Source organism: Neocloeon triangulifer, unplaced genomic scaffold, assembly GCF_031216515.1.
Source record: "Neocloeon triangulifer isolate White Clay Creek 2 clone unplaced genomic scaffold, ASM3121651v1 ptg000001l, whole genome shotgun sequence".
Taxonomy (NCBI): domain Eukaryota; kingdom Metazoa; phylum Arthropoda; class Insecta; order Ephemeroptera; family Baetidae; genus Neocloeon; species Neocloeon triangulifer.
In genome coordinates, this window is record NW_026775544.1 from 11,621,723 (window position 1) to 11,632,212 (window position 10,490).

Here is a 10,490-nt window from a genome sequence, read left to right on the forward strand (position 1 = left end):
GTTTCAAAATAGAAATATATATTTTTTTTGTAGCATCTGAAACGGAACGAGGACTCTCCATCAGTTGTGAATATAAATAAGGCAGGTGTTTGGCAAATGCCACTGAGGGTGCGTGTTTTCAAAGCGCGCCTTTCCTCCCTTTAAATAGTTTTGCACCACAACAATTCCATCAAACAAACAAAAATACTAGTTTATATTTATATAATTCCTAAGCTAGGTTAAGCTAGGTTCAAAATGAATGAAAACCAAGCAAATGAATATTTATTTTTTATTGACAGCAAATAAATTATCCGAGCACAAGAAAGTGAGCGATAAAAAAAACAAGAGTGAAAAATGTCTCTGTATGAAATTAAGACTTGAAAACTTTGTTTTTCTCCACTACAATGCAAGTTTTTTGATGAAATTATTCATTAAATATTTTGTACTTACACAGACTAAAATTTATCTTAATTGATGTTAAGAATTAATAATGATCAACTTTGGTAGCTTCTTTGTTCAACATTTATAGTCAGATCACGAAATGCGTCTACCATCTGAGTGCAACGCTCTACAAAATTCATCAGTTTGATCAAGCGTCAGCGATTAGCAAGACAATAGATCGTTTGTTCATTGACAGAGCAGTGTGTAAATAAATAGTTTAATTACATTTATAGTAGTTAACAATGAGTCTAATGTGCTATTACTCCCAGTGATGAAAAAGTTGCAATTTAATTAAACCAAATAGGATACATGAGAAGAGAAAGCCATCTATTAAATTATTAACATTGTTATGCTGCACTAGGAAGGAGAGGAGTCACTTCGGAGGCAGTTGGTACCTGATGTACGGCACATCAACTTCCTGATCACTTGCAACATCGTCACAACTAATTTCTAAAACAAGAGCCCTCACATGAGGCTCTATATTTTTCTTGGTCAGTCGGCGTACCAGCTCAGGGATTGTGAGAGCCAACCGCTCACTTTTCTTCTGTTCGTCGAAGAAGGAGGCATAGAGTAAAACCACGCCCTGATTGAGCATGGTCACTTCTAGGCCATACACGTCTCTGAAGTGATCAAGCAACCCATGCAGGGTCATTTCCTGGTTGAATTCAAAGCGGTCCCACAAGGTCCATTCCCTGCCGTTGAAGGCCTGCCGGGCAGCGGCCAGTGGCTCAGAGAAGGCAAACAAGGGCAGAGCCAGGTTCACGAAGCCATTTTTGAAGCAGGCCAGCTTCTTGGCGTCCACAGGTGGTGCCCCCTCAGTACCCCAAATCTCTTTGCTGCAATCTCGGTCCATTCGACTGTACAACAAAAATAAACGCTTGATTCATTAAATCTTTCCTGGGCAGATAAACAACAACATAATATGATATAAAGAAAGTGTCTGTTCCATTTGGAAAGCAAATCAATAGAATGTAGTACAAAAAATGCGCAGTTTTTAGATATTAGAAAAATATCGAAATGCGAAAGGGTTATGTTGCTAAGTCCATATACTCACTTTGATGAAATCATTTTACATTAGGCAAAAAGGTATAAGTTTTTTTATGTGCACCATTTCACCCACTTTCAATATTTTTCTAATATGAATTTTTTTTTTCTTCATTTTAACAATGGCATTTTTTTATCTTTTCTTACTTTTTGGTACTTTTGATTTGTTTTAAAAAGCTATTCTTTTAAAAATGATGGAAAATTGAATATTTTATTCTTACGTGTAACCAAGGCGAACCAGCTTGAAGAGCTCTAGGGTGACTAGTCCGGAAACCACACTAGTTGTGGTAGCGATGGCTGGGATGATTTTGCCGGCGATCAACTTGCTCTGATGTCTGTCTGCAGGCTCGATGCCATAGTTAGCCGCCCTCAGGTTTGATGCAGCAACAATGAAATCCATGTGCTGGTTGCTATCATCATCTTTCTCAAAGTCCAAGGGATTAATCTGTAAAAATAAATTATTTTCTTGATGATGGAAGGTTCTTTTAATTAATTGTTCTTACTATGAGACCAGCCACTTGGTTTCTAGCTTCCTCCAGTTCTTGGACAATGTTTTCTTCTTGGTCCATGTCCGCACTGTCATTAGCCAACTGCGAATCATTCTCAGCAATGCTCACGCCATCCCTTGACACAAAATGAGGAACATGTACAGCTTGGACCATTTCTGTCACCCTTTGCCGGTCTAAGTTCTTCTGAATGCCGTAAACCTGCAAATTTAATTACGATATTGTAAAAAAGAAAGTTGTACAACAGGTTTTTTTTTACCATCAGATTTAATTTTAATCACTAAAAATAGTTCACATTTAGGTATCAATTACCTGCGCAAGAAGATTGGCAGCAGCAACAATGAAGTCCAAATGCACCTCATTTCTGATATCAAACTCCAAAGGTGTTGGCTGGCGCTTGGGTCCAGACCAAAAGTCATGGCCAGTGCTCGTTTTTAAGTCGGGAGGGAAATTGTGAAGGAGCTGTTTGATCTGATTTGAGTACTGCTCCTGCCAGTAGTTGCGTGCCCAGGCGACACAGTCTTGGAAGTTTTTAGGGCGGTCGACGAGAGCTTTTTTCACTGCTATGAATACTTCCACTGGTTGGCACCCTGGCAGGGTCTGCGTGCGCTGGATGAAATTAGGGTCCTTGAGGAACATAGAGGCACTCTCGGCTGCCTGCGTGAAGAGGCCTTCGAAAGCATCACGCGCCCATTGCAGTGTGTGCTCGATGGAGTTTGGAAAGTTTTTCAAGGTGCAAATGGGGATGCTCTTCTCAGGTGGGTCCTGCGATGAGCTGTATGACTCAGTCATGAATGGCACCACCACCTGCACATTGCCCTTGGTGCCCAAGGTTCCAGATTCAAGCAGGGGCAGGTGGTAATAAACGCAACGACGATCCATGTAAATCCTTGCGTCTACATTATCCAGTGCGTTAGCCACGCCATCCAAGTTGTGGAAGAACTCGTCGTTGTAAATCGATTCAGTGTCAGGGCCGACACGGTTCAAATGAGCAGTGATATTTACTTCTGGGTTCATTGCTCTAGAAAAAAATTAAACTTTAAGAAAAATATAATGTCAAAGCTATCTCAAATAAGACACAAATCAATCTCTTGTCTTAAATTAAAGAGTTAGATAATGTATTATTAGATAGATAGAGTATTTATTGAACACAACTAGGTGTACAACGGGTGTCTAAAGCTAATTTGTCTTCCTAAAATTAATTTTACAATTAAGCTTGTTTCGATAATTATTACAAAGTACAAAATTAGTTAATTTTGATTTTTGCAGCCTCTCTTAGGCTTAGTTTTCGTTCATTACATTCAAGAATATGATATTGTGAACATTTCTTACCGCAGTGCTTGCATTCACAATCTATTGTCGCTTGAGAATGAAAATTTTTATTCTTACAAAATAAATAGTGGTACCCGTGACAGGCAAATCTCGTAAACACTTGGCGATCACTGAACATTGCACATTGCCAATTTTTATTCTTCATAGTTTCTGTCTCGTAGAACTCATCACATATCTCAAGTTTGTTTAAATATTTAGACACACAAAATTTCTGGAATGCTTCAGTTTCAGTTAGAGAATATTTTACCTGTAAGTCCGATACAAAGAGATCAGTGTCAACTAATTCATACACAAATCTAGATCTAATATACTTGGACAGTCCTAAAACTCTTTTTAAATATCTTGTTTTGACTTTTTCAAGATTTTCAAAATCAGTCTTTGTTAGGAAAGGCCATATTTCTTCAATGCCGTAGGACGCAATTGGGGAAATTTTTAGATCAAATAGCTTGTGTGCTGTTTCAATGGATAATTGTTTTAGTTCTCGTATATTATAAGTGGCCAGCAATGCAGCTCTTGTTCTTTTTTCAATGTGCTTTCCAAAAGAGATTCCTGATGGTTGAAAAGTAACTCCTAAATATGTAAACTCAGCAACTCTCTCTATTTCAATTCCACCTAAATCTAGGCGGTCACTTAATGCATATTTTCCTAGACCCTTATTTCTAAATTTCATGAATTTGCACTTTTCCAAGTTAAGTTTCAAACTGCGTTTTAACAAAAATTCTTTCATTCTGGCTAAAGCAATTTTCAAGTCACTTAATTTTTCTGAGGTTAAAACAATATCATCTGCATAATAAATGGCTTTCACGTTTGGCAAATCTCGTAGAATATTATTTATATCAGCTAAAGAGTAATTGAACAGAAATGGGGACGTGCATCCCCCCTGTCTTACCCCATTTGATTGTGTAATAAGTTTTGATACTGTTACTCCATCTACTATTCTCAAGAAATTTAAGTCTAAGTTGTGAGCTAAATAATTTAACTCCGTGAACGTTAGCTTCTTGCTTTCTATTAACTTCTTAAAAATAAACGCCCTATCTATTGAGTCAAAAGCTTTACTTACATCCAAAAATAAGGCATATAAGGGTGATTTCTTCTTATAAACTGTCTCTTGAATGTTATTAACTAAGGACTTAATTGCCTGTAAAGTGGATTTTCCTTTCACAAAACCATATTGATTGCCTGGAATCTCGTGAATCAAAGATGAGTAGATACGTGCATGCAGTACACGATCTAACAGATTGTAAAAAGCCGAACTAATACATATTCCTCTATATGAATTTGTATTTTCCGCGTCCCCTTTTCCCTTATACAAGAGTTTTAGATTTGACTGCCTCCATTCCTCTGGACATGTTCCTAGCTCCAAGCATTTGGTGAAAAATTGCGTTATTTCGGGGAGTAAGGATTCAACAAGTAGTTTAATATTTTCATTCTTCACTTTGTCAGGTCCAGGGGATTTCCCGTTTTTCATTTTCTTTAATGCTAACAAAACTTCTTCTTCCATAATAGGTGAAAAATTTATATCATTTCTGTAATCTACTATCATCTCTTTCAGATTTAAAGATTCATTTTCACTCAATTTTTTCTCGTTGAAAATTTTTTCAAAATTGCACTCCCATTCATCCATCATTATATTGTTTGTATTGTAAAAACTTTTGCTCAACTTGAGAATTTTATAGCACTTATTCTGCTCCGCCTCTTTTAAAATGTCCAACTCCTTCATTTGCACAAAAGCGTTCTTCTTCATTTCACACACATTTTTGTAATTTCTTTTTATTGCGGTATAGTGCGGTAATAGAATCTTGATTATACTAGTTACATTTAAACTTTCAGCCACTTCCAAGCACTCTCTCCATTCGTTCAATTTCTGTTTTAATTCGTAGCATTCAGAATCAAACCACGGTTGACTAATCCGTTCAGTTTGCCTACGAGGAATGTCGGCCTCTTTCATAATATTTATCATATTTTTATAAAACTCTTCAACGTCCCCCTTTTCCAGATTTGTTCTTAGAATATTTTTATATTTAGTCTCAATAAGCTCTTTAAGTATGTTTTCATCTAATTTAAAATTTTTCTTATTCAAAGACATGTCCCCATTTCTGTTCTTTTGTTTCGTGAAATTAAATTCTATTGAAATAAAATTATGTTTTCTTATGGTTGGGCAAATTTTAAAATTTTCGGTGTAAATTTTTGGCCCTTTGAAGATTAAATCAACCACACTATGACCATTACTACAGTCGTAGGTACTTTTATATGGATATTCATTTACTATTGTCAGACTGTTTTCCTCAGCAAAATCAAGCAGCGAGTCAATTTTTCTGTTTTTAGTATCCAGTCGGCAATTAAAGTCTCCAGCCAAAATGAAATTTTCAAAATTTTCAACATATTTAAGGATTGAGAGAAGTTCATTAGTCACTGTTGTAGAACGTATCTTCGGATTTAAATAGCATGTTACTACTGTAATGTCATCAAAATTTAGAATTATGAAGTTTTCCAAATATTTCACATTTAGTAAATTTCCTAACCTAGAATTAAAATACACGGAAATTCCCCTCATCGGTCGCCCTGCCTCCTTTTGTGAAGCTAAAACTTGCCTTGAATAAAAACCAGGAATGTGAAGTGGTTTCTTTAAAAATGTTTCCGTGAAAAGAAGAATATCATAATTTTGCAGTTCTGTTGCAATCGGAGATTCATATGCTTTCGTAAGCCCTTCACAATTCCAAAGCCCTAATTTTAAGTTACTCACGTCGCTGTTTCGACAAGGGAAATCTATAAAGAAAGTTTCTCACGAGCACCACAGTTGCGCTTGCTTCTCTCCCTGGGTGCAACAGTCTGCGAATTAGGGGCATCATTTAGCTGCTCTCCGTCATCCGGCTTCCCTCCAGTCTCTTCTTCTTCCTCTCTGGCCTCCTTTGGGTTGAACAAATTCCCACAGTTTCCCCAGCGTTTGGAGACATACTTGTTGTACAGATGAACAGTGACAGGGACATCTCGAAGTTCTTCGTACAGAGTGTCCAAGACCCAGAGGCGATGCAGCCTGTCCATGCCACTGCACATGTAGGTCATTGCAATCTCGTCAATCTCTTCCTCTCGAATGACTTGGGCCAGCTTAGCAAATGCAGTCTTCACTCCCTTTAGGAAAGGCTCAGGTGCTTTGTGCAACTTGTGGGGGGACCTCATTTTAGTTACCACGTGAAACACAGTACCGTACTTTTCAGTCTTCTCTCTGATGATTCCGCCTATTTCAGTCTTTCCCGGCTCCGCTTTTGGTTTGCCCACCGCCGCCGTAACCTCTTGTGCAGCCCCCGTGCTGGTCCAGAGATCAGAGGCTATGGCGTGTGCCTTTATCTCTTGCTTGGCATCCAGTAGACTGACCCCTTGATGTTCAACAAACTTGACCTTGGCTCCCTCCACTGCGAGCGACTCATCATTCTTCAGGGCCTCATCGAGTTGGGCAGAGCGATCGATGTATTGGTTCACGCAGGGTGTGTCATCAGCCTTTGTCAGAGGAGCAATTGGTGGATAATAACCTCTCTGATACCTGCCGTGAAATTGCCTCCGTCTGTTATCTGTACCGCTCGACTCATTTTCTGCATTCTTCTCGTAGAAAAGGACCTTCCGCTCAAGCTCCCTCAGCTTAGCCTCGTGCTTCTCATCTCTCTCCTTCCAGGACAAACGTTCCTTTTCGAATTCCTCCTGCATCAAAGATACTGTTTTACTGAACATTTCGCCAAGTTGGTCATTCTGAATTTTGAGCTGATTTGAGAATTGCAGCGTGACATGCTGGAAAACACGCTGAATGATTTCCTCCAACGTTACTACAGCTCCCGGAGGAGCCGAACCTCCTGCATAAGTCTGTCCAAAACCTCCTGAGTTGAGAACTGGTCCATTGTTTCCATTTTGCAGAGGGTTTGGCGCCATCTCCTGTCCGGGGGTGGGTGGAGTTCCTTCGGGCCATGCTGGATGATGGAATTTTGCTCTATTTTCTGTATGTCCGTAAGAAGGGCCACAATTTATGGGTGGCTGGGCAGCGTACCCTTGTGGTGACCTCCACGGCACATGTGCAGATGCCATGGCCTTCAACTCAGGGAAAAAAGGCGAAATTAGACACACGACCCTCCTAAACCAGTGTTTTCCTTACCGAAGCAGTGCTGCCAACCCAAATGTATTATTGACACAGAATTTGTGTTCATATGCGAGATAATATTTGACTTACTTGATGGCTTTAGCAGCGCAGGAAGACTTAGCCTTTTGGACGTCGTGCTGCCTGAACAGGAACTGTCTGTTCAGGTTAGACTTCTCAATGAGGTCCATATCTGTGACAAAGATAATGCCATCTTTGCCAGCACCCACTCCAGACATGGCGAAGTTCTTCAACAGCTCACAACCGATGGCGCCAGCACCGACGATAAAGTAGCGAAGCTTGCCCAACTTCTCCTGGAATTTGTGACCAAGAACGCACACTTGTGAGGCATAACGGACATCAGGGATTTCAAAGTTCTCCACTGGCTTCAAGTCCTCTGGCAAACACTCGATGGCATCAAAGTAGAGGAATTGCTTGATTGGGAAAAATTTGCCACTGCAACCTTTCATCACCTCTTGGGCAACAATTCCACCGATCTGAAAATTGATTTTAAGTAAATTAAGTAATATATATAATGAAAGGGATACAATATGAAAATATGTATCTCTTTCTTAAACTCAGGTGAAAATTTTCTCAGGACAAAACGGGACAAAACTTCTAAATCATGAGCTTTATTTCCAACTTACCACAGCACACATCGGGGCCAACTGACCAGCTGCAGTGTAGCTGAAGGTCTTGATGAGTTTGCCATCACCTTCGTTTAAGTTGCCCTCAACAAGGCTGAGCAGAGAGGAGGCGTCAGCCTCATTCCATGGCTTTGGAAGGCGATTGTTGTTCTTCACAAACTTGTGCAGAGCCGTAAAGGCGGCATGCAGAACAGGAGGGCTATCAAATTTGCCAAAGTCGGTCATAACGAACTCTGGCTTGCCCAGAGCTTTGCTGAAAGGCAGAAAATCCACTTTGTCGGGCATCTTGACCTGTGTGGCCACCCCACCACCAGTGTAATGGGACAGGCCAGTTGTATCCCCAATGGAGAATGTGTACGGACCCAAGACCTTGATTCGGTGAGCCTGAGCCTCAGGGCTCTGCATTGGGTCGGCATTCAACTCAGTCATGCCCTTGATTTCGTTGAATATCACGTGGTCTCCATCCTCAAAGCCGTGCTTTTCCACGGTCGTCACCACAGCCTCTGTGTCGTTGGTGATGCTGGCAATCATGGTGCTGATGGGGTTCTCACCATTTATGTCCCTGACAACAAACTGAGTGCCGAAGTCGCAGAAGACTTGAGCAAATACACCCACGGTGTCAGCCACGATGAACGGGATGTTCAAGGGGTGTGTGATCTCAGAAATGCGCAGCTGCTCATCCCTGGTTGTCTCGGTCAAAACAACAACCTGAAAATTTAAGTAAATGAGTATGAAAGGTATCTTCTTTGGAAACTTTGTTAAAAGTTTTGAAAAATAATTTTTAGTTTGAGGGTTGTTTCAAGGTTAAGAAAGTGGGTCAGAGGTTGATTTAAACCAAAGTATTTAAGACTTACAGCACATTCCTTGATGCAATCAGGGGTCAGTTCACCAATGTAGAACTCGACATCGACGTAGGTGTTCAACTCAGCCAGGCGCTGGCATGAGGCCTCTGCGCGGTTGCGTCCAATGTCGGCGTACCTCACGAAGTACTGGGTGGCAAGGTCGGCCTTCGACACCAGCTTGGTGTCATGTAGCACGACCTTCTTCACGCCGGCCAAGATCACATTCTTGGCAATTTCGACTCCGAGGCCTCCGAGCCCCGAGATAAGCACCACAGACCTGGCCATCCGCACCATGGCTTCGTGGCCCAGGACATATAGCTGGCGCGAGTAGAGGTTCTCGTCCATGTTATACTGGAGCTTCTGAGACTCCGGGTCGGTGCCCTGCTGCTGCTGCTGGTAGTGCTGGTTGGCGTCGGATGGCATTGGGCCGGTGCTGTGGCCGGGGACCGACGATGGCTTGTCGGCGTCTGCTGACGAGGCCGCCTCAGCACACGTCTTGAGCCTCTTGGTCGGCGGGTCAACGGCTTCCTCCGCAGATCCGCTGCACGAAGAATTCTGCATTTTGTCAAAGAATTCGTCGCCGAAAAACCGTTAAAGAAAGTCAAAGAGACTTGAATTCTTGCTTAACACTCGCGGTCACAAACCAACAATTGGGAATTTTCGCACCAAGAATCGAGAATCTTCTTTCGCTTGCACTGGCACTGGTCGACCGCTTGTTGCTGGCGTAGAGCGAGTTTGAACTTGCGTGAACGTCGAACATGAACAGTCACAGTCAGTTCCCCCACCCCCCACCCTATGTCACTGAAACTGTTGCATTCACACAAGATTTCGCCTTTTGCGGATGGAACTCGCTATTAGTTCGCTCTTTGAATAATTTTTTCTCCCGCAAAGAATTCCACAATCATGCAGCAGAGGCCGGCGGTCTTGCTGGCAACTTCAAGCGGCTGTAAACCAGCAATATTTTTTTTTTTCAATTTTAATTTGTACATTTTTTTTATCTGGATATAGTTATGTGAACAAAATTAAATAAGCCTTGACGGATTTGACCTACATAAACATGTTTGGAATTTCCCTAAATTTTAAATCTATCTGCACTCTTGTGGAAGTGTCACTTTACAATTTTCAGTTGTACAAAGACTATTTATTTTTTAAACTTTAAAATTTGAAAAATGGTAAACCAATGCTAAATTTTAGCGCATCGTTTGAAATGATTTCATTACTCATTTTTCATAAAATTACATATCCCTCTCATCGCCTCTCATATAAATTAAGTTTGGCATAAACTTGGTAGGAAACTTGGCACATAAGTGGAATAAAACTAGATAGAAGTTTTTGCGAATGCCAAATGAATTGATATCAGGTGTTTCAATTAATTTTGAGACAATTCACTAATTCAGTTATTGAATTCTGCAAGATAACGGACAGTTTTGTTCCTTATGAAAAAACTGATAAAACTATTGCATAAAAAGAACAAAAATATTTTGCTATTAAAAGCTTATTTTTCAAATTCTAAGCTAATATATAATCTCCTCTTTTTAATTGAATAACGTGTAGTTTAATTTAAAGTAACATTAGTGAT

The 10,490-nt window shown here is 40.5% G+C and overlaps 1 protein-coding gene across 1 annotated transcript; it reads right to left on the reverse strand.

Moving 5' to 3' along the window:
* Positions 1 to 272: 272 nt before the first annotated feature.
* On the reverse strand, positions 273 to 9,504 carry LOC132205600 (ubiquitin-like modifier-activating enzyme 1). The gene is made up of 7 exons (XM_059634750.1): positions 8,924 to 9,504; positions 8,070 to 8,777; positions 7,516 to 7,919; positions 2,283 to 2,991; positions 1,968 to 2,171; positions 1,686 to 1,909; positions 273 to 1,277 (listed from the first exon to the last, which is right to left on the reverse strand). Exons 1-7 carry the CDS (start codon positions 9,470 to 9,472, stop codon positions 794 to 796), a joined length of 3,282 nt encoding a protein of 1,093 aa, XP_059490733.1. The 5' UTR covers positions 9,473 to 9,504; the 3' UTR covers positions 273 to 793.
* Positions 9,505 to 10,490: the final 986 nt, after the last annotated feature.

What these genes read in the sequence shown, in the direction of transcription:
- LOC132205600 (XM_059634750.1), bottom strand. Translation starts at nt 9,472, where the DNA reads ATGCAGAATTCTTCGTGCAGCGGATCTGCGGAGGAAGCCGTTGACCCG. An exon ending in CTGCCAATCTTCTTGCGCAG is followed by an intron (nt 2,172 to 2,282) that starts GTAATTGATACC and finishes TTAAATTTGCAG; the next exon opens with GTTTACGGCATTCAGAAGAA. An exon ending in ACCAAGTGGCTGGTCTCATA is followed by an intron (nt 1,910 to 1,967) that starts GTAAGAACAATT and finishes TTATTTTTACAG; the next exon opens with ATTAATCCCTTGGACTTTGA.